The following is a 27,317-nucleotide window of genomic DNA, read 5'->3' on the forward strand; positions in this document are numbered from 1 at the left end:
TAACGTTTCCCAATCCATCTTAGCCAACTCGCGCCTCGTACCATCGTAGTTTCCTTTATTAAGATTCAGGACCCTAGTCTCAGAATCAACAATGTCACCCTCCATCTTGATGAAGAATTCAATCATATTGTGGTTTCAAGCTAACAGTGCAGCCTTGCAGTGCAGGCTAGGGGAATGCCTGAGCCTGAGCTGAGAGCACAGCCTGCAGTCCAGTGGGTGAAGCTGCTGCCAATCGGTCAGGTGGAGCGGGGCGGAGGAAGCTGGGGTTTCGGGCAGACATTTGGTGCACTAATCTCCGGCCATACAAGTGATGGCCAGCATTCTTCAGGAAGGGGCCTTCAGACTTAACCAAGAGAGGATTTTCGTACACTCAAGCTAACCCACACGTCTCTCTCTTTCACCCTGCGAGAGGAGTACATCAGGATCATGGAGCCTGGTGAACTAGCTGTATGCCTTGTGGCGTACAGAGAGCGAAGACAATGGAGAATAGAGTGACTGAGGCGCCTGGCTGCGCAGAGAGAGGAGCAGCACCTTCAGGAAGAAGGGGCAACTGGGGCTTCCGCACATGCCGCTGAAGAGCCACAGTGAGCTGTCGCTGGTCGACGCCTAGCTAGGCCCAGAGTCTATAGACGCCGTCTTTCATTCCTGCAGATGGCAAGAACCAGAGTTGCCGAAGACTGCGCATGTCTAGGGAACTGGTCAGTCACTACTGCCAGCTACTGCAGGATTTGGCGCCATGTGTACATGGAGGACCTCCAGTGGCTCCTTTCAGGGTTCAATAGGTGACCTCTGTGGGATATCACAAGCCTCCACACACAAATGCATCCATGAGGTCATGGATGCCATCTTCATGAAGGCACATAACTTTATGCATTTCACCCGGGACCAGGAGAGCCGGGATGCAAGAGCGATTGGATTTGCCCAGATCTCGGGTTTCCCACAGGTGCAGGGCACCATTGACTGCACTCACAAGGCACTCAGATCTTGGTTGCAATACGTGGTCAACTATGTCAACTGCAAGGGATCCATTCACTGAATGTGCAGCTGGTGTGCGACCACCACAAGCGCATCCTGCAGGTCTTGCACATGGTTCCCAGGGAGTGTGCACGACGCCTACAATTTCAGTGAGTTACAGATCCCTGACATCTTCCAGGGTCCAGAGGCTGCAGGGTTGGCTCCTCAGGGACAAGGGCTACGCACAGAGGATGTGGCTGATGACACGCGTGCGGCGGCCTCAGACTGCAGCAGAGTGACGCTACAATGAGGCTCATGCAGCAGCTCACACCTTGATGGAGCAGACCATCGGGGTGCTGAAGATGAGGTTCTGGTGCCTGGATCAGTCTGGTGGAGCCCTGCAAAACAGTCCGCAGAGGGTGTCACGCATCGTTGTTGGCTGCTGTGCCCTTTACAACCTGGTGCTGCAATGGGAAATGGAGCTGGCTGAGGGGGAGATGCAGGAATTCGATGTCTGCTCCAATGAGGAGTACATCGACGGTGAGGAAGTTCTCGAAGGCGACGATGATGGTGATGAGACCCTCGCACTGGCCAGATGAGGCAGGTGTGCTCGGGAGGCCCTCATAGCTGCTAGATTTGTGGAGGATGGTGGCGACATGCAGTGAGGAGACTCCATAAGATCCTTACATTGCAACTGTGAATGTTTGACTCCAGTCTGGCTTATGGCAGCGCACATACCCTCTGTGATAATGCTCCTGTCGTGGAGACGCAGTGGAGGCCTTAATAGTCGATCAATTGCAGGAGGATGATGACGACATGCAGTGAGGGCACTCCATAGATCTTCACATAGCCTCTGGGAATGTCTGACTCCTGTTTGGCTGAGAGAAGCTCGCTTACACTCTGTGATCAGGGTCATTTCATAGCGATGCAGCAATGAAACTTTAGAAACATCTGATCCTTTGTCCGCCTTCAGCACCTGAGCCCTTCAGGAGTACAGTGTCACTGGACACAGGTACTGAAGAGATGGGGGCCAGCCCCTCCTTAAAAGTGTTGCCAGCACACAGAGAGAGTGACGCCTGCCCACTACATTCTGGCAACAATGACGAGCACCATCAAGGTTCAGGCACCTGTAATGTGTCCAGGCAGTGTGAGGCTGGACCATCATTTTGGTCTGAAGGCTTCACAAAGCACAAGAAAGAGGTCCTGGACTGAGAGACCTACCTATATCTTGTGTAGAAAGGTTTCACATCTGAGTGACATGAACACTGTTCATCAGAACAAGGAGCCATAGACAGGGAGACATTCTTGGGGATTTATTGACAATCGTGAACATCATGTACAAGCGATTAGCACCCGTGCCCAGGCTGTTCAACTATATCTTCTTCACCTTCCCAACCCTGCCGCTACAACTTGGTGCTTCTCGGACATGCACAGCGGAGGTGGACGCAGCCTGTTGACTGCTATGCCCTGCCTATGACTTTGACGGGCGTCCACTGGAGGGCCGGAAACTGGAGGGCCCCGGCCTGCTTTCGGGGTCCTGCTGTGTGGCAGTGGCACCCTCCTCAAGCTGTGGAACTGAAGCTGCTGGGATCACAGGAAGAGGGGATTTGAATGGGCCGGACACTCGCGGAGTCACCTGGGTGGATGGCCTCCGGGTGTGCACCTGCTGATCCTCCTCCCTATGGGTGCCTGAGGGCCCCTGGCTGGTTCCTTGAGGAGCAGGGGTAGCTGGAGTGAGATCAAGCTGCCCCGCACCCCACTCGCGTACACACTGCTGCAGGCCAACAATGACATTGGCGATGGAGTTCAGCCTGTGCAGCAGGTGCAGGAGAGAAGTCGTGGGTCAAGGTCTCCATAGCAGCTGCCATTCTCCCAGTGTTGACCTCGGTGCTTTGACATGTCAACTTTATCATCTCAGTCTGAAGGCGGACGGACTCTTCCATCGTGCCTTGTAGTCTGAGGAGTGCAGCGGACATCCCTTCCAGATGTTCCCGAGCTTGCCTTTGCAGCTCCAGCAACTGTGACATGACCGAGTCCAGAGGCTCATCATCTAACTCGGATCCAGCAAATCTTTGGCCTCCAGCAGTCCACCAAATGCCATACACCCGGGAAGACGCTGCCGTCGCCTGCTTTGGATCAGAAAGTGTGTTGTGCTCACCGGATTGTGATCCCGAGGCTACTCTAAAGCCAGGTCCCACTGAGGTGTGCGTCTCTGCGCTGGTGGAGGAGGTGGGTGGGTGAACGTTGTGACGGGAATTTCAAGGTGGGTGCCTTCAGATTCCTCTTCAGAAGTTTCTTCGGGGCTTGATTGGAGGCCCTGGATTGTCGACTCTGTTGGCTGTTTGGCAAATGTGCCTGTGAAAGCGTGGAGAGATAATTAGTGCATAGCAGTGGCCTGTGAAACAGGACACATCACTCACAGCATGGTTGCCTGATGGATGTTGCACTGCTGGATCTTCACTTGGTAGAGCAGCACCGACCTCACCGTCAGCACAGGAACGGTCCAGATCCTCACCAGCCAGCTGGATGGCTCTGTTTTCAAAGTCCGTGAGGACCTTGATTTCAGGCATTCCTTCACTGGCCTGTGACCTTTCCCGCTTGTGTGCCAGCTTGTCCTGCATGAATAGAGATGGAGAGAGTGTAACCAGGACGCCTGCCAGGCCAGATGATAAGTATGCCTGGCATGTGTGGGTGCTGAGCGGTCTCATAGATGGGATGAGGACAGTGAAGGTGTGAGTGAGAGAGTGAATGGTGATGTCCCTTGAACTGGAAGTGAGGGCCCTGTGGATGTGTGATGGGTTTGTGAATTTTTGAGTTGGGAGTGATGAGAAGAGTGGCTTAACCTTGCGGAATGGAAGAGATCATTCACTGTCTTTTGGCGCTGGGTGGCTCTTTTGCAGGGCGTTGGCGCTGACCACCACTGCCAACACCTCCAAAGCCGGATTGGTGATGTTGCTGTCTCTCTGCTGGCCAGAACAGGGGTACAGGACATCAAGGTGAGCCTCCACTGCATCCAAAATGCGCTCAAGAGACAGGTCATTGAACCTAGAGGCTTTGGTCTTTTTTGCCTTTCAGGGCCATGTCTTCCTTGCAGCAGTTGTGAGCTGGAAGCTTTGAGAGGTGTGCACGTGGCTGCACTTTAACTATGGCGCCCAGCGTGATGAAGAGGCGAGGTGATGGTGTGGTGGGCGAATGAGAGCCTGCCCGCCATGGAAACAGCGTGTTTCTCAGGAATGCATAATTAATATGGTGGGTTTGGGACAATACGACGGGAAAAGCCGCCATTGAGGTCAGCAGGCAAAACGCCATTTTCCCCGTCCGCACTTATTGCAAATTTGGGACGACTCCACCCCATGTTTAAGTGCTGCAGAGACTTTCACGTTTTTGAATATCTGACCATTCAAATTTAAAAAGGGACCTTCAATCATATGCAATCTGAACCAATGACACGGCATTCTTTAAGATTGAGTTCTTCGTCTCATCCACCTCAATGTACAGAAATAGGTTGGTCACAGTAATCCGAGCTGCTGTGGATTTTTAAACACCTGGATGAATTTAAAGCCACAGGCATCAAAACAAAACAAAATTATCTGTGTTTTGGATGCTTGGTCTGTCTTCACTGTCCTAAAATTTCACTCCTGCCAATTGTTCTGAAAATCACATTTATCCTGGCTACAGGATTTGGGGGAACTAATTTTGTGGCTGTTCCTTTTCGGAACTGGAAATCCAAAGTTGACAGTTATAAAATTTTACCTAAAAGGAGCTATTTTCCCTGAGTTTAGGTGGACAGTACATTTCAATGAACATTGGATCTTTACAAGTATAACATAAGGAAGCATAAAACACTGTAGAAGAGATGGTTCATTTCCTGTCTTTGTTAGCAAGAGAAAGAGATGGAAAACATGCGAAATTCAAGTTCTAGTGAGATGTTTACAGAGCAGCAGCCTGGCTCACCTGTACCTGAGGGACGAATGTTTTAGGCCTGAATTTTATCCTTGGCGGGCAGATGCGATTGGCGGACCCGCGACTGGTCAGGAAACAGGCCGCAGCCCGTGATCGGTCCCCGACCGCGATTTCATGCTGGCTGACCAATTAAGGCCTACCTAGCGTTAAACGTGTCTTCCCAATAGTTGGGAAGGGGCGGGCGGAGGCCTGTCGGCTGCCGGGTCCAAAGGTGACCCGGCGGCCGGCTTAGAAACGGTACAGGCAGCCCCTTGAAGGCTGCCAGGGAAGATCATATTTGCAGCGCTCTGGACACCGACGTTATGGCCTCAAGTGCGGCTGGAGACGCCAAGCGGGAGGCCAGGTGGGATGAGCACTCACTTCCCCCCAGTTTTTGGATGAGTGCCTCTGGAGGAGGTGGCAGCCTCAAAACTGGATTCCCCATTGATCATTGGAAGATGATGGCACCATGATGCAGATCACCATGGTCTCACCAGGGTGCCTGGCATGCACAGTGACAGTGTGATGACTTAAACTAGTGACATATTGTTGTTCTCCTTTAGATTTGCCAGCAGGCACTCAAACACAGGACCCCAAAGAGCCACCCCTGACGCCAGAGGACCTCTAGGCTTCAGCTGCACCAGCATCACACCCGCTCTCTGAACCAGGCATCAGTGCAAATACCAGCATCTCGGTGGTCATTAGATCGGTGGCTGGAATGTCGGAGCACAGCAGTGAGGGCAATTCACGCTTGCTTGAGGAACAGGTGGAGGCAGAGAGTGCCCAATGCACTGGGAGTTGGAGGACTGCTGGAGACCAGGACGATGCTGAATCGAAGGCAGATGACTAGGCTTTGGAGTCATCCATCAGACGGCAGATGCTGGATGTCCAGTGAGATGTATGGGAGGATCTGACGGAGATCCATGAGGGTATGTGTGCCATGGTCTCTGTTGTGGAGGAGTCCATGCGGAGCATGAGCACTGTGTTGACCCTCATGGCCGAGCGCACTGCCTCCTCCATTGAGAGAGTGGCGACTGTCATGGAGAGGCAGCTCCAGGAACAAAATCAGGGGTTCCCGGGGTTGCACTCGGACCTGCAAGCCCTCACACAGGCAATGACCTCAGGTAGTCAGTGTCAGTGTGGGAGATGGATGATGCACCCAGTATCCCAGCTAGGTGCCCGTCCATCAATGGCGAGCAGGGAGGTCCAGAGCAACGTCATGTTGGCGCATGAGTTGCTTGTCATCTTTGTGGGCTCCTCTCAATGCACTCTGGATGATGGCAACAACTCCTCTGCCTCTCTACCAATGAGCATGGCATCTGATGAGGTGTGATGACTGGGGAGATGTGGCATTGGCCCCTCTCTCCTGGGTGGGGCCAGCAGAGGCTCCACTGACCAGAGAACGACCACCAAAGTCATAAAGGCCAATAAAACAGCAGAGTCAGCAGGCTGCTCCAATGCTGGTGCCAGTGAGGAGGGAGCACCAAGACGTAGCACCCGCAAACATAAGTTTAAGGCACCATGAGCACAAGAGGGGCAGGTCACAGCTGATCTTCTGTTGTGTAATGTTTTGTTTATGTTTACTGCTCTGGGAATGAAGACCAGGGAAGGTTATGTTAATTTTTTTGGATTGTCAAAATGAGATAAATTTTGTTTTTGTCATAACAGCCTGAATATACTTTATCTTTGCATTTTTTGATGCAGGGTACGCCATTGTGTAATGCTGACGTGAGTGGCTCTAAACTTAACTGCACAGGCACTGAGTGGACTTTGGGTTCAAATGGAAGGGTCATTTCTGACATCCGTGTTGGAGGCGGCAGCCCTGGCATGAGGTGGAAGCAGATCCTTGGCAGCCTAGCTGAAGGGGTGTTGGATCAAGGTGTCTCTGCCTCCCTGAAGGATACAGAGGTCTACCTCCACGCCCTCAGTGTTCTCCTACCCGTGCTCCTCTTCTGACTCACCACTGGATTCATCCTCTATGGCCTGTGGTGCTGGGTCAAGGTCCTCTTCCCCCAGTAGGTCCCCCTTTTGCCAGATTGTGAAGAGTGCAGCCTGCAACCAGTATCAGTGACACCCACTCTGGGTGTAGTGCTCATCCTGAACAGTCCAGGCATCAGAAGCACATCTTCAGAAGGCCTATGGTCCTCTCTATCACCGCCCTTGTGGAGGCATGACTCCTATAACAATGTTGCTCTGTCTCTGTTCTTGGGTGGTGAAGAGGCATCATAAGCCACCTTTTCAATGGATAGCCCTTGTCACCCAGCAGCCATCCATCGAGCCAGGCTGGGGCACTGAAGAGCCTCGGCACCTGGGAGCATCTCAGGATATAAGCATCATGGAAGCTGCCTGGGTACCTTGCACAGATTTGTAGAATCTGCGTCCTATGGTCACACACTATCTGCACGTTCATGGAGTGGAATCCGTTCCTGTTGATGAAGGCACTCGGCTGACCCGCTGGCGCCTTGATGTCCACATATGTGCAGTCGATTGCACCCTGGACATGGGAAACCCGGCAATCACTGCAAAGCTGCTGGCTCGCTCAGCCTAGCTGGCCTCATCCATACAGAAATGAATAAACATCATTATCCGCTTGTATAACACGCTAATTAGGCCACAGCTGGAGTACTGTGTGCAGTTCTGGTCGCCACACTATAGGAAGGATGTGATCACACTGGAGAGGGTGCAGAGGAGATTCACCAGGATGCGGTCTCCTCTACATTGGAGAGACCAAACGCAGACTGGGTGACCGCTTTGCGGAACACCTTCGGTCTCTCCGCAAGCATGACCCAGACCTCCCTGTCGCTTGCCATTTCAACACACCACCCTGCTCTCATGCCCACATGTCCATCCTTGGTTTGCTGCAATGTTCCAGTGAAGCTCAACGCAAACTGGAGGAACAGCACCTCATCTTCCGACTAGGTATTTACAGCCTTCCGGAGTTAACACTGAGTTCAACAACTTCAGATCATGACCTCTCTCCTCTATCCCCACCCCCTTTCCGATGCCCCTTTTCCCAATAATTTAAAATTTTTAAAATATATTTTTCTTTTCTCACCTATTTCCATTATTTTTAAATTTATTTCCATCCATTGTTTTATCTCCACCTTTTAGCCTATTTCGATCCCTTCCTCCCACCCCACCCCCACTAGGGCTATCTGTCACTTGCTTGTCCTGCTTTCTACCCTTAATGTCAACATTAGCACATTTCTTAGATAATATCACCACCGTCAACACCCCTTTGTCCTTTTGTCTATGACATCTTTGGCAATCTCTTCTTTGCCTCCACCTATCACTGGCCCTCTACCCAGCTCTACCTGTCCCACCCCCCTCAACCAGCTTATATTTCACCTCATTTCTATTTTTCCTTAGTTCTGATGAAGAGTCATACGGACTCGAAACGTTAACTCTGTTCCTCTCTGCAGATGCTGTCAGACCTGCTGAGTTTTTCCAGCTATTTTTGTTTTTGTTTCAGATTTCCAGCATCCGCAGTATTTTGCTTTTATCACCAGGATGTTTTCTGGGCTGGAGCGTTTCAGCTATGAAGAGAGCTAGGATAGGCTGGGGTTGTTTTCCTTAGAGCAGAGAAGGCTGAGGGAGGACCTGATAGAGGTATACAAAATTATGAGGGGCATAGATAGGGTAGATAGGAAGAAACTTTTCCCCTTAGCGGAGGTGTCAATAACCAGGGGCGTAGATTTAAAGAAAGGGGCAGGAGGTTTAGGGGGGATTTGAGGAAAAATGTTTTCACCCAGAGTGTGGTTGGAATCTGGAACACACTGTCTGAGGGGGTGGTAGAGCCAGGAACCCTCACAACATTTAAGAAGTATTTAGGTGACTTGAAAAGCCATAGCATACAGGGCTACAGGCCAAGTGCTGGAAAACGGGATTAGAATAGATAGGTGCTCAATGGCTGGCACAGACATGATGGGCCGAAGAGCCTGTTTCTGTGCTGTGTAACTCTACGACTCTATAATTGATCTTGACCACATTGTCATCATGGCTGAAGCAGATGCACAATTTACTTTCAAGCCTCTGTTAATAGCACAGATACTGTCCCTACTGCATCGACAAAAAGAAAAAATATTATTTAATGGCAATGCAATTAAAAGAGTATTACTGGATGGATGCAGATTTTCAGCAATTTCGATAGCTGAAAATATGCAATTAATACACCCAGAACACCAAGGCCAAAATGACGCTGATGTGATTCTTATATGGACCATTTTAGGTGAAAACCTTTGTCAGGAGTAGGAGGGTCAGCAACCAGAGGGCACAGGTTTAAGGTAAATTGCAAAAATGCCAGGGGGCAGATGGGGAGACCATTTTTTCTACAGACTGGGCGGGATTTTCCAGCCCCGCCCCCTCTCCAGGATTGTCCGGTCCCGCTGAAAGTCAACGGACCTTTGACTGGGCCGATGCATCCCCTGCGGCGGGCCCCACCACAGTGGGGCAGGAAAGTCCTGGCCAGTGAGTCGCTGCAATGTGGAAAGTAGTGTCTGAACGGGTGGGGGAAGTAGATTCAATAGTAAATTTCAAAAGGGAACTGAATATATATGGGAAATCAATTACAGGGCAAGGGGGAAAGAGTGATAGATTTTTTAGAGAGCTGGCACAGGCATAATGGGTTGAATGAAGTCCTGTTTCGTATGGTTCTATTAATATATTATTTCGCCATTTCTCCATTTCTGCCTCCCCTACCCCACCCTCAGGAAATGGACAGGGTGGCCTGATTAACAGGCATCAGTCATCTGGTCCTGTCACTGCCAGAGAGGGACAGCTCTCTTATTGGACAATTTTCCTTCATTCAGCTGAACTAGTATCTCACAACAGCTCAAGAATAATAAAAACAACAAATGTTGGAAAACTGAAATGCTCAGAAGGATGTTCAGCATTTGAGGGTGAGAAATAAGTCAACACTTCATCAGAACTGAAGACTAAAATCTACTATCTAACTCAATAAGAGCAGGGCATTTGAATCATTCTTGGAATTCCTTAAAATCTGACGTTTCATGGCAACAATGAAGATTTTGCATCTCTCGAACTCCTCCGGAAAAGCTCTCTGAACTTTGCTTTCATAGACCAAAGCTGAGCTTTGCCCTAAATTCCCCACTGTAGCGATGGGTTGATTCCTTAATCAAGAGCTTCTGGCACGGAGCCATGTTCACAGAGAGAGCTGGTTGAATATTACTGGCCCTCAGGACCTGACACTTCAACCATGCACATAAGCAGACAGAAAATCAGGCTTCTGATTTCCTGACTAGTTCTCCCTGCGAATGCTGGGAGTGCCTGATTGATGGAGTCAACTCAATAGGATTGTAACATGGCTAAAATGGATTATTTCTTTAAAATATGGAGAATCAGCCCTATAGAACTGTAAAGACTAAAATATGGAGGTATCATTCCAATTGTTCAATAACATGATTAAAATATGGAAAATGTGGTAACATGACAGAACTAAATATGTATTTATGCTTTAACTCTGCAAAGTAACAAACAGTATTGTAAGAGCTGAATAAATTTCTCTTTTCAAATACAGTCTATGGGGTTCTGGCAATGAGTATAATTCTTTAAATGATTGACAAAGAACTCATTATTGGCAGGCACAATGATGGTGATTGGTTGATAGATGTGATTCATCATTAGTGAGCTCAGATTGCTAAATATGTATTTGTCTGTCCAGTTTAGTCATTGAGAAGCACATACCTTTGACCAGTCTGAGGCCTCCCACAGTGTTAGACAATCACGCCCTTCACAGCCCTGTACTGTAGATGGTTTTGGACCAAGACAGTAGAGATTCCTTGTGTTGAAATAAGTGCCATTTTGCAGCTGATAGACGCAGGTTACATTCCGAAACTGAGTGCCTTTTCCACAGGTGCTGGAGCATGGAGTCCAGTCATCTCCCACCCAACTGGGGAAAGAGAAATCACTTTCGTATTTCAATCATCACCAAAAAATAGAAATCATTTTTATACAGTAAAAAGTAGAATCAATGAGCATAATTAAAACTGATCAAAGGTATATCTATGAATATTTTCAATATGAACTAAGTGGTTGAAATGATCTCTTTCTGCTCTGAAAGCTTCTTTCACTTTTGAGGTATTGGGAATACAGTGGATGACACCAAGTTGAGGGGTATAGTTAAAACTCACAAAGCATGAAACAAAATATGATAAACCTGCAGAATGAGTGTCAACAGCAAATTCATTTTAAAATCAGTGAGTATGAGATGTAGCCAGGTGGCTTAGTTGGCTAGATAGCTAGCATGTGGTTCAGAATAATACCAACAGCACAGGTTCGATTCCCATTCTGACGGAGGTAAACTTGGGGCCTACCTCCTTGCTCTGCCTGAGAGTGGGAGGCAATGGCAAACCACCACAACTAAACCTGCCCCGACAACAGCAGCAAATGTGACAGGGTTTGCTGGTCGTGCTTCCTGCAAGGCAGGTCCCCCGTTGCTATTGGGTTAATACCAGCGTGAGGGGTGGGGAATGAGGTCCTTGTGTGGACATCAATTGGCATTGGGGTGGGAAGGCTGTCCATGAGCCTTCCTGTCACAGACTTAATCCGGGCAGAGGTGGGAAGGCAGTGGGTCCCCACCCAACAAGCTCCTGCCTGATTAAATGCCGCCCCCCCATTTTCCCACCTCCCAAGTCGCCTCAGGGCAGGGCATTAAATTCTGCCCTAAGAGTCTAAACGGTGTAGAGGAGGAATGGGGATCTAGAGGTGCAGATGAATAAATCACTGAAAGTTTTTAACACAGGTTAATAAGGCCATAAAAAAAGAAACCAAAACACTGGGGTTCATTTCTAGTGAGATGGAATTGAAAAGAAGGGAAGTTATGTAAACCTGTATCAAACCAAATTTTGACTGCACTTAAGAGGACTATGAACAATTCCAGTCTCCTTATTACAGAGAAGATATGGAGGCACTGGAGCAGATGCAAAAAAAGATTTCCAAGCACTATGTCAGAACTGAGAGGTAATAGCTATCCGGAGAGACTGACCGGGCTGGGGTTGGGAGGTTGGGGGAGTTTGGGGGGTGAAAGAGGGTAGCCAAATATAGATCCTTAAGGTTATGAAAAGGTGTGATAGGGTAGTTGAAGAGAAGTCTTTCTACTGGTGTGGAATACATACATGATAGTCACCAGTAAATCTAACAAGGAATTCAGGAGAAACATTTTTATCCAGAGAGTGGTGAGAGTGTGGAACTCCCTAGCACAAGGAGTAATTGAGGTGAGTAATATCGATATATTTAAGGACAAGCTAGATAAATACATGAGGAAGAAAGGAATAAAAGGATATGTTGAAAAGGTGAGATGAAGAGGGCTGGGCGGAGGTTCCTATTGAGCATAAACACTGGCAATTTTATGTAATTCTATATAAGACACCTATCTAGTAGAATTTGATGAGAACAGTACAGATAGATCAGTTTGCTGGATAGCCTATCCTGGAATTTTCCATTAAATTAATGTTGAAGCAGATATAAATTCTGCACAAACTGCAATAAAAGAGGCATAATTTAGAGTGCTTCATTCATCAAGTCATTTCAATCATGTATATCATTCAGGTTCTCCAGCATCTTACTTGGTAACTCAAAAATATTCAGAAAAATGCAAATATAACGACTTAGAATTCTGTGCAACCTATATTTATGAGATACTGTAAGATTTTGCGTGTTGGGGTTGTGGGAGAGGAGAGCAGAGTCTGGGATCTCAGTGACTGATGACAGGGCAGGAGATGGAGAAGGAGGATGGAAGGAGATGGAAAAGGTGGAGGTGGAGAAAGAGGAGGTGAGAGAGGACAACGATGAGGAGGAGGTGGATGAGAAAATGAGGAGGAGTTGGACTAGGAAGAGGAGGGCGAGGTAGGGGAGGAGGAAAAAGAGTGGGAGTAGAGGTGAAGGAGGAGAACAGTAGGAAGAGGTGCCTCACTGAAGAGAAAAGGGGCCTTCAGAGGTGGGTAGCAGCCCATGATGAGAGTGAAGGGCCCGCAATGAAGGGAAGGAGCCCATGATTAGGGAACAGCCCATTTTGTGCCCTCTCCATCCAATAGGTTGCACGCCAGGATTGCTAACATTACCCTGGGTAACAGGTAGAGGGCAGGGAAATGGGCCTCCTCCCTGCCTATGCACTGTAATTGGGCAGGAAGGTGGGATTGAGCTACTGTTTTGTCAGGGATGGGGAGATGAAAATTGAGGTCAGAGTAAGGACCTGACAGTAGGCCTCATCGCCTCAGTTTTCTATAATTTTACTTCTGACTTAGGAGAGGATATTGGATAGAAGTAGATCCAGGTATTTCATCAGCTCGTTCTGACCTCCAAAGTGAAACTGTCGATTTTACAATTAAAAAGAAGACTATTCTGCCACAGGCTGGAAAGCTATGCTCTTCAACAGATTCTGGTGTCAGGCCATCAGCACTAACCCAGCGAAAGCATAATTAAACAAAAGTGCCATTTAATTACTTTAACTTAGAGTGATATTACTGTAACTGGGTCATTTGAACTCACATCAATCTGCACTTGTTTACTGAGTAACTTTAGGGGACAGAATTGCTTTTACAGAGAACACCAGCATTAGGATCTCTTCAATTTAACAGTCCTTTCTTCAGTTGACCCTTCTTTGAAGATTAAAACATAAATGAACAAACTATAGAACAAAAACCATATATTCAGCCCGAAGCTTTACATTTAGCTCCCTCATAAATTCTACTCCTTTTAATCCCCTGGAACCCTTTTGCATAAATATACCTGACCCCAAAAAATAAAGCAAAGAAAATTCCAGAACATTCTTATATTTTTTATTTGTTTATTGGTTGTGAGCGTCATTGGCATTGCTGGTATTTTTGCCCAGCACTAATTATCCCTGATGACTTAGTGCTGAGTTCAAACAGACCCTAATTTGGCTGGTTTGAGTACTTTAACCCGCAGTGTGGGAGTCATGTGTTCATGCAGTAAACTTAAACTTTCTTGAAGGACAGATAAGGTCTGTTTAAGTCTCATGAACTGAAGTGTTTTAAAATTTGCTGCTCTTTAACCGTGTAAAAAAAAAAAGGCTGAAGCTGTCAGTGAGAGTTATAAAAAACCCTCTGTTGGACTGCTTTTATTGATAGGCCATCTGGTTACAAACAAAATACCATCTGGTCATACAGTTTCAATAGAGCGCTTTGTTGATATTTCCCCAAGAGTTATTATGAAGTCATTGTGAATGCCTGGCTGAGTTTTAAAATCTGGGGGGGGGGGGGGGGGGGAGGTTCTGAGTTCAGTTTGATTGATTTAAAGAGGCTATTAAAAGATTAGCTGTCTTTGATGTGGGGGTCTGAATAGAAGTGTGCTTGTTTTTATAATATATTAACCACTTGAAGAAATTTAAAAGTTTTGAATGAGTTTCATGAATGGGAGTTATTTTCACTATCAAGCGCATAGAAGTGAGAGCTGTATTAGATTGTTAGATGTTTTTTTCATCTCCACATGGCTCCTGAATGTCTGCCCACAGTGGAAACTGGGTGAATGGCTATGGAGGTAGCTATGAGTTGGCATGGAGGTGGGTGGAGGTATTGGGGGGTGAGGGCTGAGGGGTGAGGACCTAACAACTTATACAATAACTAGGATGAAGTCATTTCCCAAGTTTTACTGGTTTTTCCATCTGGGAACTCAAATTCTCCTCCTGGTTGTCAAGTCCGTTGATATTGTTAATGGTTCTCTCCTTTCCCTCTTTTCTCTAAATCTGCTGTTATCATCCCTCTTCTCGAGAAACCAACCATTGATCCCTCCTTCCTTGCAAACTGTTATCCCATCTCCAGCCTCCTTTTCCTCTCCAAATTCCTCGAATGTGTTGTCACCTTCCAAATCCATGTCCTTCTTTCCCAGAACTCCATGTTTGAATTTCTCCAATCAAGTTTCCCCCTTGCCACAGTACCAAAACAGCTCTTAACAAAGTCACAAACCCAAGAAATAGGAGCAGGAGGAGACCATATGGCACATAGCGCCTACTCTGCCAATCAATATGATCATGGCTGATCTCGGGCTTCACTCCAATTTCCCACCTGCTCCCCATATTCCTTCATTCCCAACAGACCAAAAATCTATCTATCCCAGCCTTAAGTATATTCAAAGATGGAGCATCTACAAACCACTGGGATAGGGAATTCCAAGGATTCACAACTTTTTCAGTTAAGTAATTTCTCCTCATCTCAGTCCTAAATGATCAGTCCCTTATCCTGAGACTGTGCCCCTGTGTTTCAGCATCTACTCCATCCAGCCCCTTTTAGAATTTTGTAGATTTCAATTAAATCACCTCTCATTCTTCTAAGCTCCTAAGAATATAAGCCCAATTTATTTATCCTCATCATAGGACCAATTTATCCCAGGGACCAATTTAGTGAACCTTTGCTGTACAATCTCCAGCGCAAGTACATCCTTTCTTAAATGTGGAGAACAAAACTACACACAGTATTCCAGATGTGATGTCACCAAAATCCAGTGCAATTCTGATACTCCAATCCCCTTGCAATAAAGGCCAACATGCTATTTGCTTTTCTAATTGCTTGCTGCACCTGCATGCTAACTTTTTCTGTTCCTGTATGAGTGTACCCAAGTCTCTTTGAACATCAGCGCTTACAAGTTTCACATCTTTTAAAAAATATTCTGCATTTCTATTCTTATGATCAAAGTGAATAACTTCACACTTCCCTACAGTATAATCCATCTGCCATTTTGTTTACCACTCACTTAACCTGTCTATATCTGTTTGCAGCCTCTCTGTGTCCTCCCCACAGCTTACCTTCCCACCTAGCTTACTCTCCGTCCCTTCATTTAGGTCATTAATATAGGTTGTAAATAGCTGAGGCCCCAGAACTGAACCTTGCGGCACTCCATCACTGTCTGTCAGCTTGAAAAAGCCCCATTTACACCCACTCTCTGCTTTCTATCCGTTAACCAATACTCTACCCACAATAAAATATTAGCCCAACTCCATGAGCCCTTATCTTGCCTATTAACCTTTTGTGTGGCACCTTATCGAATGCCTTTTGGAAATCCAAGTATACTGCTTCTACTGGTTCCCCTTTAACTACCCTACTAGTTACATCCTCAAAAAACTCTAATAAATTTGGCAAACAGGATTTACATACGAACATATGAACTAGGAGCAGGAGTAGGCTATTTGGCCCTTTGAGCCTGCTCCGCCATTCAACAAGATCAGGGCTGATCTGATTGTAACCTCCTCCCTATCTCTGATAACCTTTCACCCCCCCCCACCCCCCTTGTTAATCAAGAATCTATCCAGTTCTGCTTTATAAATATTCAAAGACTCTGCTTCCACTGCCTTTTCAGGAAGAGAGTTACAAAGACTCATGACCCTCTGAGAGAAATTTTTTTTTCCTCATCTCTGTCTTAAATGAGCGACCCCTTATTTTTAAACCTCAAGTTCTAGAAACCCATGACCCCTAGTTCTAGATTCTCTCAGAGGAAACATCCTCTCACAACCACTTCGTCAAGACCCCTCAGGATCTTAAAGGTTTGGATAAAGTCACTTCTTACTCTTCTAAACTCCAGTAGATACAAGCCTAACCTGTCCAACCTTTCCTCATGAGACAACCCACTCATTTCTGGTACTAGCCTAGTAAACCTTCTCTGAACTGCTTCTAATACATTTACATCTTTCCTTAAATAAGGAGACCAATACTGTACACAGTACTCCAGATGTGGTCTCACCAGTGTCCTATACAACTGAAGCATAACCTCCCTACTTGTGTATTCAATTCCCCTCACAATAAACAATAGCATTCTATTAGCTTTCCTAATTACTGCTGTACCTGAATACTAGCCTTTTGTAATTCATGCATTCGGACACCCAGGTCCATCTGAATCTCAGAGCTCTGCAATCTTTCACCATTTAGATAATATACTTCTTTTTATTATTCTTGCCAAAATGGAAAACCGTGTTGACTTGTTCTAATCATACTATGCTTTTCTAAGTGTATTGTTAAGACATTCCAGCATTTCCTCCACAACTCATGTTAGACTAACTGGCCTCTTGTTCAGTGTTTTCTCTCTCCCTTCTTTCTTGAAAAGCAGTGAAATATTTGCCAACTTCCAGTCTAGTGGGACTGTTTCTGAATCTAAGGAATTTTGGAAAATCATAGCCAGCACATCCACTATCCCTGTACTAAGATAAATTTAAAATACTGCAGATGCTGGTAATCTGAAATAAAAACAGAAAATGCTGGAAAAACTCAGCAGGTCTGACATCATCTGTGGAGCGAGAAATTGAGTTAATGTTTCAAGTCCGTATGACTCTTCTGAGTTTATCCAGCATTTTCTGTTTTTATTTCACTATCTCTGCAGCTATCTCTTTTAGAACCCTGGGGTGCAGACCATCAGGTCCCACCAATTTGTTGGATTTTAGTCCCTTAACTTTCTCCAATGCTTTTTCTCTGCTGATATTAATTTCCCTAATGTCCTCACTCCTTTTAGCTCTAGGTTACTGTCCATTTCTGGTATGAAATTTGCATCTTCTACTGTGAAGACAAACATAAACTGTTTGTTCGTTGCCTCTGCTATTTCCTCATTCCCCATGATAATTTCTCCTGTCTCTGCTTCTAAGGGACTAACGTTTACTTTAGCTACTCTCTTCTTTTTCATATACTTATAAAAGCTCCTACAATCTCTTTTTATACCGCTCGCTGGTTTACTCTCATGTTCTATTTTTTTCTCTTTTTATCATCTTTTTCATGGCCCTCTGCTGGTTTCTAAATCACTCCCAATCCTCAGACTTGCTACCGTTTTTTTTTTTTGTAATGCTGCAGGCTTCTCCTTTTAATCTAATTCAATCTTTAACTTCCTGAGTGAGCCATGGGTGGGTCCTTTTTGCTGAGTTTTTGTTTTTAAATGGAATGTATTTTTGTTGAACATTGAATTGTTTCTGTAAATGTTTCCCACTGTTCATTTATCTCCATACCTTTTAGTCTATTTACCCAATTAACCTTAGACAGTTCTCCCCTCAGACCTCTGTAATTGGCTGAGTAATGTGGTATATGAATTTCAGTGCCAGTGTGATGCTAGCTATGTAGGCCGTACATCCCAAAGACTGGTGGGTCGTATCAAACAGCATGTCCCAGCCGCTGTTCGCAACGGGCAAGTTACGGACCATATGGACCATACCCAACCAGCCCGTGCTTGCAAAACTCAAACACAGTGTTCAACATTAGAAGTGATACTGCGATTAGACAACATTTGTGAAATAATCCTCAGTGTGCTAAGAATTACACTGACAACCAATTTAAGATTGTCAGTTGGGCTTGCAGCACAGTGCATTTGCATGTACTGGAAGCTGCTTATATTAATACGCAGGGCCCTGCTCTTTGCAGACAGAAAAGACATGTACACATATTGCACCTGTTTCAGCTAAACAAAATAAGTGGTTCATTCTTCAGGGTAATGCCTTGACCAATCAGAGTCAAGCTACCTGGTTTAAATTTCAAACAATGCGTAGCAGTTAACAGTCAGTCACCATCAACTGCCGGACTGAATATTGAGTTCAACAATTTTAGATTTTGAACTCTCTCCTCCGTCCCCACCCATTTTCCGTTTCTTCCCCCTCCTTTTTGTTTTTTCCAATAATTTATATAGATTTTTCTTTTCCCACCTATTTCCATTATTTTTAAATGTATTTCCACCCATTGTTTATCTCTACCTTTTAGTATTCCCCCACCCCCACTAGGGCTATCTGTACCTTGACTGTCCTGCCTTCTACTCTTAATTAGCATTCCTTTAAATAATATCACCACCTTCAACACCTCTTTGTTCTTTTGTCTGTGACATCTTTTGGTTATCTCCATCTATCACTGGCTGCTTGTCCCAACAACCCCAGCTTATATTTCACCCCTTTCCTATTTTTACTTCGTTCTGTTGAAGGGTCATGAGGACTCAAAAGGTCAACTGTGCTCTCCTCCGCCGATGCTGCCAGACCTGCTGAGTTTTTCCAGGTATTTCTGTTTCTGTTTTGGATTTCCAGCATCCGCAGTTTTTTGCTTTTATCTCTGTGTTTAATTGACTGCCACCTCTCTTCAAGAAATGCCTACCTTGAAGAAGTTTTGTTCTACTCTCTGTCAGGATTTTCGTATCTCTCTTTTGCCTTGTTCACCTTCATTGCTTTCCATTTCTCTCCTGGTGTTTGACAAGGTGTTTACTAAAACCTGCTTTCACAGCCATATTTCCTTTCTCAGTGACTGTCTCCGTCTCCGACGTACCCCACGTGGATTTCAACTGAAATTCCATCCCTCATGTTTCGAACCCATCCAGGATTACAGGTATCTCCGGGACATACAACGTTCCTCGGACTGCTGTTCCCGTCGCATTCTGAGATCCACACTCAGTGCCATGCGCCGCCATATGAATACACTCGACCTCTCCCTCCAGCAGCACCGCCGCACCTTTTTTCAAAGCTGCGCGTGCCCCCAGTTTCATTTTATTCTTCGTCTCATCCGGCGCCTCAACAAGAAACTTTTTCTCTTTCTCTCGAGTGCTAAGGAATGCAAGCTCCAACAACTCATCGACACCAACACCCATCCAGGACCCTCCACCCCTGCCTGTCCCTCTGTCCCCATCCTGTCTTCCAATCCCAGCCCTTGCCGTGTATTCACCATACCCCCTGACCTTCCCCTCTCCGATGCTGAACGTTCAGTACTCAGCAAAGGACTTAGTTTCATACCCTTACGCCCTCATCTCAATGAATTTTGGGCTCGGCACGATGCTGAACTCTTCTTCTGCCATCTTTGTCTCCGTGTTCACTTCTTTGGGCAGGAGTCATCTCCCCATTCAATGGATCCTTTTACCCACCTCCAATATTCTCCCTCCACCTGGACCCCTCCCTCTGGATTCTTACCTTCTCTTGATCTTTTCATTGAGAACTGTCGGCGTGACATTAGCCGTCTCAATTTCTCTGCTCCTCTCACCCATTCTAATCTGTCTCTCTCTGAACTTACTGCACTCTGTTCTCTCAGGTCCAACCCTAACATTGTCATCAAACCCGCTGACAAGGGTGGTGCTGTTGTTGTCTGGCGCACTGACCTTTACCTCGGGGAGGCTGAGCGTCAACTCGCAGACATTTCCTTCTACCTCTCCCTGGACCATGACTCCACCACTGAACATCAAGCCATTGTTTCCAGGACTGTCACTGACCTCATCTCCTCTGGAGATCTTCCTTCCACAGCTTCCAACCTGATAGTCTCCCAACTTCGGACGGCCCGCTTCTACCTCCTACCCAAAATCCACAAACAGAACTGTCCTGGCAGACCGATCGTGTCAGCCTGTTCCTGCCCCACGGAACTCATTTCTCGTTATCTTGACTCCCTTCTCTCTCCCCTTGTCCAATCCCTTCCACCTACATCCGCGATTCCTCTGACACCTTACGTCACATCAACAATTTCCAGTTCCCTGGCCCAACCGCTTCCTCTTCACCATGGACGTCCAATCCCTCTACACCTCCATCCCCCACCAGGATGGTCTGAGGGCTCTCCGCTTCTTCCTCGAACAGAGGCCTGAACAATCCCCATCCACCACTACTCTCCTCCGTCTGGCTGAACTTGTTCTCACACTGAACAATTTCTCCTTTAACTCCTCTCACTTCCTCCAAATAAAAGGTGTGGCTATGGGTACCCGCATGGGCCCCAGCTATGCCTGTCTCTTCATGGGGTATGTGGAACATTCCTTGTTCCAGTCCTACTCCGGCCCCCTCCCACAACTCTTTCTCCGGTACATCGATGATTACTTTGGTGCTGCTTCATGCTCTCGTCGGGACCTGGAAAAATTCATTAACTTTGCTTCCAATCTCCACCCCTTCATCATTTTCACATGGTCCATCTCTGACACTTCCCTTCCCTTCCTTGACCTCTCTGTCTCAATTTCTGGTTATAGACTGTCCACCAATATCCATTACAAGCCTACCGACTCCCACAGCTACCTCGACTACAGCTCCTCACACCCCGCTTCCTGTTAGGACTCCATCCCATTCTCTCAGTTCCTTCGCCTCCGTCGCATCTGTTCTGATGATGCCACATTCAAAAACAGTTCCTCTGACATGTCGTCCTTCTTCCTTAACCGAGGTTTTCCACCCACGGTGGTTAACAGGGCCCTCAACCGTGTCTGGCCCATCTCCCGCGCATCCGCCCTCACACCTTCCCCTCCCTTCCAGAAACATGATAGGGTCCCCCTTGTCCTCACTTATCACCCCACCAGCCTCCGCATTCAAAGAATCATCCACCGCCATTTCCGCCAACTCCAGCATGATGCCCCCACGAAACACATCTTCCCTTCACCCCACCCCCGGCGGCATTCCATAGGGATTGTTCCCTCCGTGATACCCTGGTCATTCCTCCATCACCCCCTACTCCTCAACTCCCTCCCATGGCACCTTCCCATGCAACCGCAGAAGATGCAACACCTACCCCTTCACTTCCTCTCTCCTCACCGTCCAAGAGCCCAAACACTCCTTTCAAGTGAAGCAGCATTTCACCTGTACTTCCCTCAACTTAGTCTACTGCATTCGTTGCTCCCAATGCGGTTTCCTCTACATTGGAGAGACCAAACGCAGACTGGGTGACCGCTTTGCAGAACACCTTCGGTCTGTCCGCAAGCAAGACCCAGACCTCCCTGTCGCTTGCCATTTCAACACTCCACCCTGCTCTCTTGCCCACATGTCTGTCCTTGGCTTGCTGCATTGTTCCAGTGAAGCTCAACGCAAACTGGAGGAACAGCACCTCATCTTCCGACTAGGCACTTTACAGCCTTCCGGACTGAATATTGAGTTCAACAACTTTAGATCTTGACCTCCCTCCTCCATCCCCACCCACTTTCCGTTTCTTCCCCCTCCCTTTTGTTTTTTCCAATAATTTATATAGATTTTTCTTTTCCCACCTATTTCCATTATTTTTAAATGTATTTCCACCCATTGTTTATCTCTACCTTTTAGTATTCCCCCACCCCCACTAGGGCTATCTGTACCTTGACTGTCCTGCCTTCTACTCTTAATTAGCACATTCCTTTAGATAATATCACCACCTTCAACACCTCTTTGTTCCTTTGTCTGTGACATCTTTTGGTTATCTCCACCTATCACTGGCCCTCTACCTAGCTCTTCTTGTCCCAACCCCCCAACCACCCCCCCCCCCCCCCCCCCCACCCCTTAAACCAGTTTATATATCACCCCTTTCCTATTTTTACTTAGTTCTGTTGAAGGGTCATGAGACTCGAAATGCCAACTGTGCTCTCCTCTACCGATGCTGCCAGGCCTGCTGAGTTTTTCCAGGTATTTCTGTTTCTGTTTTTGTTTTACCATCAACTGGTGCATCCTCTACGCCTCTACCAATCAGAGTCCACTTGCAAACAATCAGCACTCTCTTTTCACACAGTATAAACTGTTGTTCCCTTTACATTTGGTATTCTTGTGAATTGTCCTGATGAGTGCATGGCGAAAAGCTTTGAGAAAAAATGTCTCTTTTTTCAGCTTTAAGTTTAGGATTCTTGTTTGTGATTGGAATACATCACTTTCAAACTTAACATAGAATTCAATGGTATTAGGATCACTGTTTCCCAGTGGATCTTTTACTAAGACATTACTAATTAACCCTGCTTTATTACACAATACTAGATCTAAGATAGCTCTATCCCTAGTCAGTTGCACAATGTATTATTCCAATAAACTGCCACAAAGATATTGTACAGACTTATCCTCTAGACTACTCTTACCAATTTTATTGTCCCAATCGATATGAGGATTAAAGTCCCCCACAATTATTGTATTTCCTTTGTTATAAGCTCCAATAATTTCTTATTTAATGCTCTGCCCAATGGTATAACTACTGTTAGGTGTTAATAGAATCCAAGCCGGTTAGTGAAGTCAAAACAAAGACACAGAGCTTTTCTTTATTGACTTTGTTCAGTCTCATAGCTTTCCTCTCACACTCAGTGTCCCAATGGTTCCCTATTTATATGTGCTCAAGTTACTTAATTAAACAATGACCTTCACCTGTGTATCTTAACAATATAATTAACATGCTGTTAACATTAGGGAGCCTATTTCGTCCAAGGCCATGAGTGTTGTGAATTCCTTTGTTGTCGACATTTTTGAGCTCATCAGCTCCGAGGCTTTGCACTTCATTCACTACAACAAGCGCCACACCATCCTGGCCAGAGAGATCCATAGCACCGTCCGCCTCATGCTGCCAAGGGAACTGGCCAAACACGCTGTCTCCGAAGGCACCAAAGCAGTCACCAAATACACCAACTCTGTTTAGGTCGACCATTCTAAAGATTATAAACTACTCCCATTAGTGACTCTTGGTATTTTTATTTTCCACCCATACTGAATCTACTTCATGAACATCTCAGGCCAGATCCTTTCTCATTAACGTCCTTGTGTCATCCTTTACTATTAGGGCTACCTTCCTCCTCTTACATCCTGTTTATCTTTCTGAAATATTGTGTAACCTGGAATATTTATTTCCCAACCATGATCACCTTGTAACCGTGACACCCTATGTGACTGTGACAAAGGTAAATTTTGGTTCCTCTACTCTGAAATGGCTGATCAGGTAATTCTAATCTAATACCTCTCTACTGTCATCCAGCTGGGTGGGACTGCTCTCTCTCTTGGTTCCATTCTTATCTATCTAATCATGTCCTGAGTATCACTTGCAATGGTTTCTCTTTCTACCCCCACACCGTTACCTCTAGTGTCTCCAAGGATCTATCCCTGGCCCCTCCTATTTCTCATCTATATGCTGTCCCTCAGTGACATCATCCAAAAGCACAGGGTTAGTTTCCACATGTATGCTGACAACACACAGCTCTACCTCACCACCACCATTCTCAATCCTTCCATTGTCTGTAAATTATCAGACTGCTTATCCAACATCCAATACTAAAGCAGCCTGTGCCCATATGCAGCAAGACCCAAACAGCATTCAGGCTTGGGCTGACAAGTGGCAAGGAACATTCATGCCACACAAGTGCCAGGTAATGATCATCTCCAATAAAAGAGAATCCAACCATCGCCCCATGACATTCAATAGCATTACCATTGCTGGGTCCCTCACTATCAACACTATTACAATTGACCAGAAACTGATCTGGACTATCCATATAAATACTGTGGTTACAAGGACAGGTCAGAGGCTGTGAATTCTGTAGAGAGTAGCTCACTTCCTGACTTCTCAAAGCCTGTCCACCATCTACAAGGCACAAGTCAGGAATGTGATTGAATACTCCCCACTTGCCTGGATGAGTGCAGCTCCAACACTCAAGAAGTTCAACACCATCCAGGACAAAGCAGCCCACTTGATTGGCACTCCATCCACTACCTTCAACATCTACTCCCAGCATTACTGATGTAGAGTGGCAGCAGTGTGTACTATCTGCAAGATGCAGCTCACCAAGGCTCCTTCAACAGCACCTTCCAAACTCGTGATCTCGACCATCTAGAAGGACAATGGCAGCAGATGCATGTGAACACCACCACTTGGAAGTTCCCCTCTATGCCACTCACAATCCTGACTTGGAAATATATCACCGTTCCTTCACTGTTGCTGGGTCAAAATCCTGGAATTTCCTCCCTAACAGCACTGTGGGTGTGCCTACACCACATGGACTGAAACGGTTCAAGAGGGTGGCTCACCACCACCTTCTCAAGGGCAATTAAGGATCGGCAATAAATACTGGCCTAGCCAGCAACGCCCACGTCCCATGAAGGAATATAAAAAATAGGATGAGCAGAAATTTTCTCCAATTAAATATTGGGAAGACTGAAGCCATTGGGCAGAATTTAACTGAATGTGCCAGAGCGAATGTGATGGCAGGAGAATTGCACAGGACTACCTGAATCAGATTCCCGGCGTTGGGAAAACTGACCCCAATTAAATTGGGGGCAGGAAGAGCCTGATGCAGGAAACTGCCCTCTGGTGAAGGGATGTCAGTTAGACTCATTAATGAGCCACTTGGCATTAATTATCCCCGAGCTCACTGGAATTCAGTGGTAGCTCAGGGATTTAATAGGACTTGCATGGTTTTCCTGTGTCTCCCGAAGGCCGCCCAGCGAACCCTAGCGGGTTTACCTGCAGCCTCAGGGAGGAGGCTGCATTCACAGGCGCTCAATGCCTGATTGAGGGACCCAGCATCGGGAAGTATGAGGCTGATGTCTGGCTATTGCTTCTGATGTCCCTGTCTCTAATCTCCAGCGTACCTCCCCTCCTGACCCCCATCCCGTCCCACGCACCTGTGTCCAGTGATCCAACGGCGATCCTTGGGCTGGGTCTTAGAGCATTACCGGCAGCAGCCATCGCTCCCGGTGGCATTGCTGAGCTGCCAACCTCTGATTTCAAATCCCTCCATGGCTTTGCCCTTCCCTATCTCTGTAATTCTCTTCGAACTCAACAACCGTTTGAGATATCTGCGCTTCTCCAATTCTGGACTTCTGCACATCCCGATTTTAATGGATAACTGGTGACCACGCCTTCGGCTATTTGGACCCCAAGCTATTCCTTCCTTTAAAAAGCTCCTTAAAGTTTGTTTTATCTCCTTGTGTGGTTTGCTGTCAATTTTTGTTTGATAATGTTCCTGTGAACCACATGGAGATGTTTTACATTGCTGAAGGAGCTGGGTAAATGGTGGTGGAATTTTTTCTTGAAATGTCACCGACAGGCCAGACATGGTCAGCATGGCAGGTTTCTGTCTCTAATGGGCACTGGAGAACTAGTTGGGATGTTACGCCAATGCAACTGTTTCATGGTGCCGTTTCACTGATAACAGCTTTTTATTTCCAGATATTTTAAAAACTGAATTCAAAACTTCAAAATGCCTTGGTGGGAACATAAATTCATTTTTTCTGGATTACTTCTCCTGTGACATAACCATTACGTTACCATGTCCCTAATTAGGCCCAAAGTCCAAAAAGAAATATGGAGTTAGAATTGAGTGGTATGTACAGAAATGCACAAAGCATTGACCAGTGCTTATTTATTTATATAAGTGAATTTATATGAACTGACAGGGCAGTATTTAACGGAGCTGACGGGGGTCTTGCCCACCTGCCGGAGAGCTGGCGAGAGCCCTGTGTCACCTCTTTTGGGGAAGGCCCCCCCATATTAAGAGTTACTCAGGTACTTACCAGGACAGTGCAGGCTTTCCCCGGGATCAAGGACCCTGGGGGGCAGAGGTCCCACCCACTGAGATCTGCTGGCCAATCAGAGGCTGGCAACCCTACTGCCCTCAGCAGCACTAATGAGGAGGTGGTAGCTGCTGCTGCTACTTAATGATCGCAGAGCAACCCAGGCTCAGGTGAGTGATGGCAAGAGAGGGGGTCGTGGGGTAGAGGTTGTGAGAAAGGGAGTGGGGAGAGGGATAGCAGCAAGGGCAAAGGGTGGCTGTCAACAGTCCCCCCCCCATCCCCCAGCGCACCCGCCCCCCCCCCAACCCGATGCTGGATTGATCGATCAGGCACTGAGTGCCTTTGAACAAGAAACCCTCCCGGGAGCCCACAAGCAACCCCACAAGGGCTTTGCTTGTCATGCTCCCCACATGGTGAGCCCCCACTCACTGCTGGGTTAATATCAGTGGCGTCATGCTGAAGCCCTTAAGCGGGTATTAATTGCCCACTTAAGGGCCCCAATTGGCAGAGGAGTGGGCAGGCCATCCACAAGCCTTCTTGTCACGGAATTAATCGGGGTATAGGCAGGAACGTGGTGGGGTACCCACCCGCCACCCTCCCACCTGATTAAACATCCCCCGCCACCAAGCACTATGGGGGAGGGCATTAAATTCCACACGTAATCTTAATCATTAATCCACGCATACTGAATTACAGGTCCAGTAAAATAATCCTTTGCTTTTCAATAAGAAGTTTCAAAGTGGAATTGGATAAAGATTTAAAAAGGAAGAGACTGCAGGGCTGTAACGAAAGAATAGGGGACTAATTGTAACACTTTTAGAGAGCCAGAATAAGCATAGTGGGCTGAATGGCCTCCTTCTGTGTGGTATGTTTCTATGAAAGTAATAGTTGAGTCAATCAAGCATTATGGCTTCCACTTTGCTTATCTGAAGTGTGATGGGTGGGTGCCAGGTGAATTAACTGTTTGTTACAACTCTTTGAGTACAATCACAGTTCTTGGTTTTCCGGGAGTGGGACATGAACCCACAACCCTCTGATTCAAAGGTGAGGGTGCTATGAACTGAGCCACAGCTGACACCTCTAACTGTTTGTTACACCCATTACTAATAGGGTATTCTTGAAAACTGCCAGTGTTTGTAAATGTGATTCTGGTTAAATGTAACAATCCTTGTGTCCACAACAGGCGGCTGTCAATGTCTTTGTAGCAAGATTTGTCATGACAAACTCCACAATGTTATTTCAGGCCGGCTGCTTTCAAAATTAT

At 46.5% G+C, this 27,317-nt stretch overlaps 1 protein-coding gene across 2 annotated transcripts in view; it reads right to left on the reverse strand.

Moving 5' to 3' along the window:
• The window catches only part of adamts17 (ADAM metallopeptidase with thrombospondin type 1 motif, 17), a 582,619-nt gene that overhangs the window by 53,128 nt on the left and 502,174 nt on the right, over positions 1-27,317 (reverse strand). For both annotated transcript variants that reach the window (XM_078530484.1, XM_078530485.1), the window contains exon 20: positions 10,600-10,804. In XM_078530484.1, coding sequence (XP_078386610.1) covers positions 10,600-10,804 — 205 coding nt within the window. The remainder of the gene's footprint in view (positions 1-10,599; positions 10,805-27,317) is intronic.

Source organism: Cetorhinus maximus, chromosome 26 (genome assembly GCF_964194155.1).
Source record: "Cetorhinus maximus chromosome 26, sCetMax3.hap1.1, whole genome shotgun sequence".
Classification (NCBI taxonomy): Eukaryota; Metazoa; Chordata; class Chondrichthyes; order Lamniformes; family Cetorhinidae; genus Cetorhinus; species Cetorhinus maximus.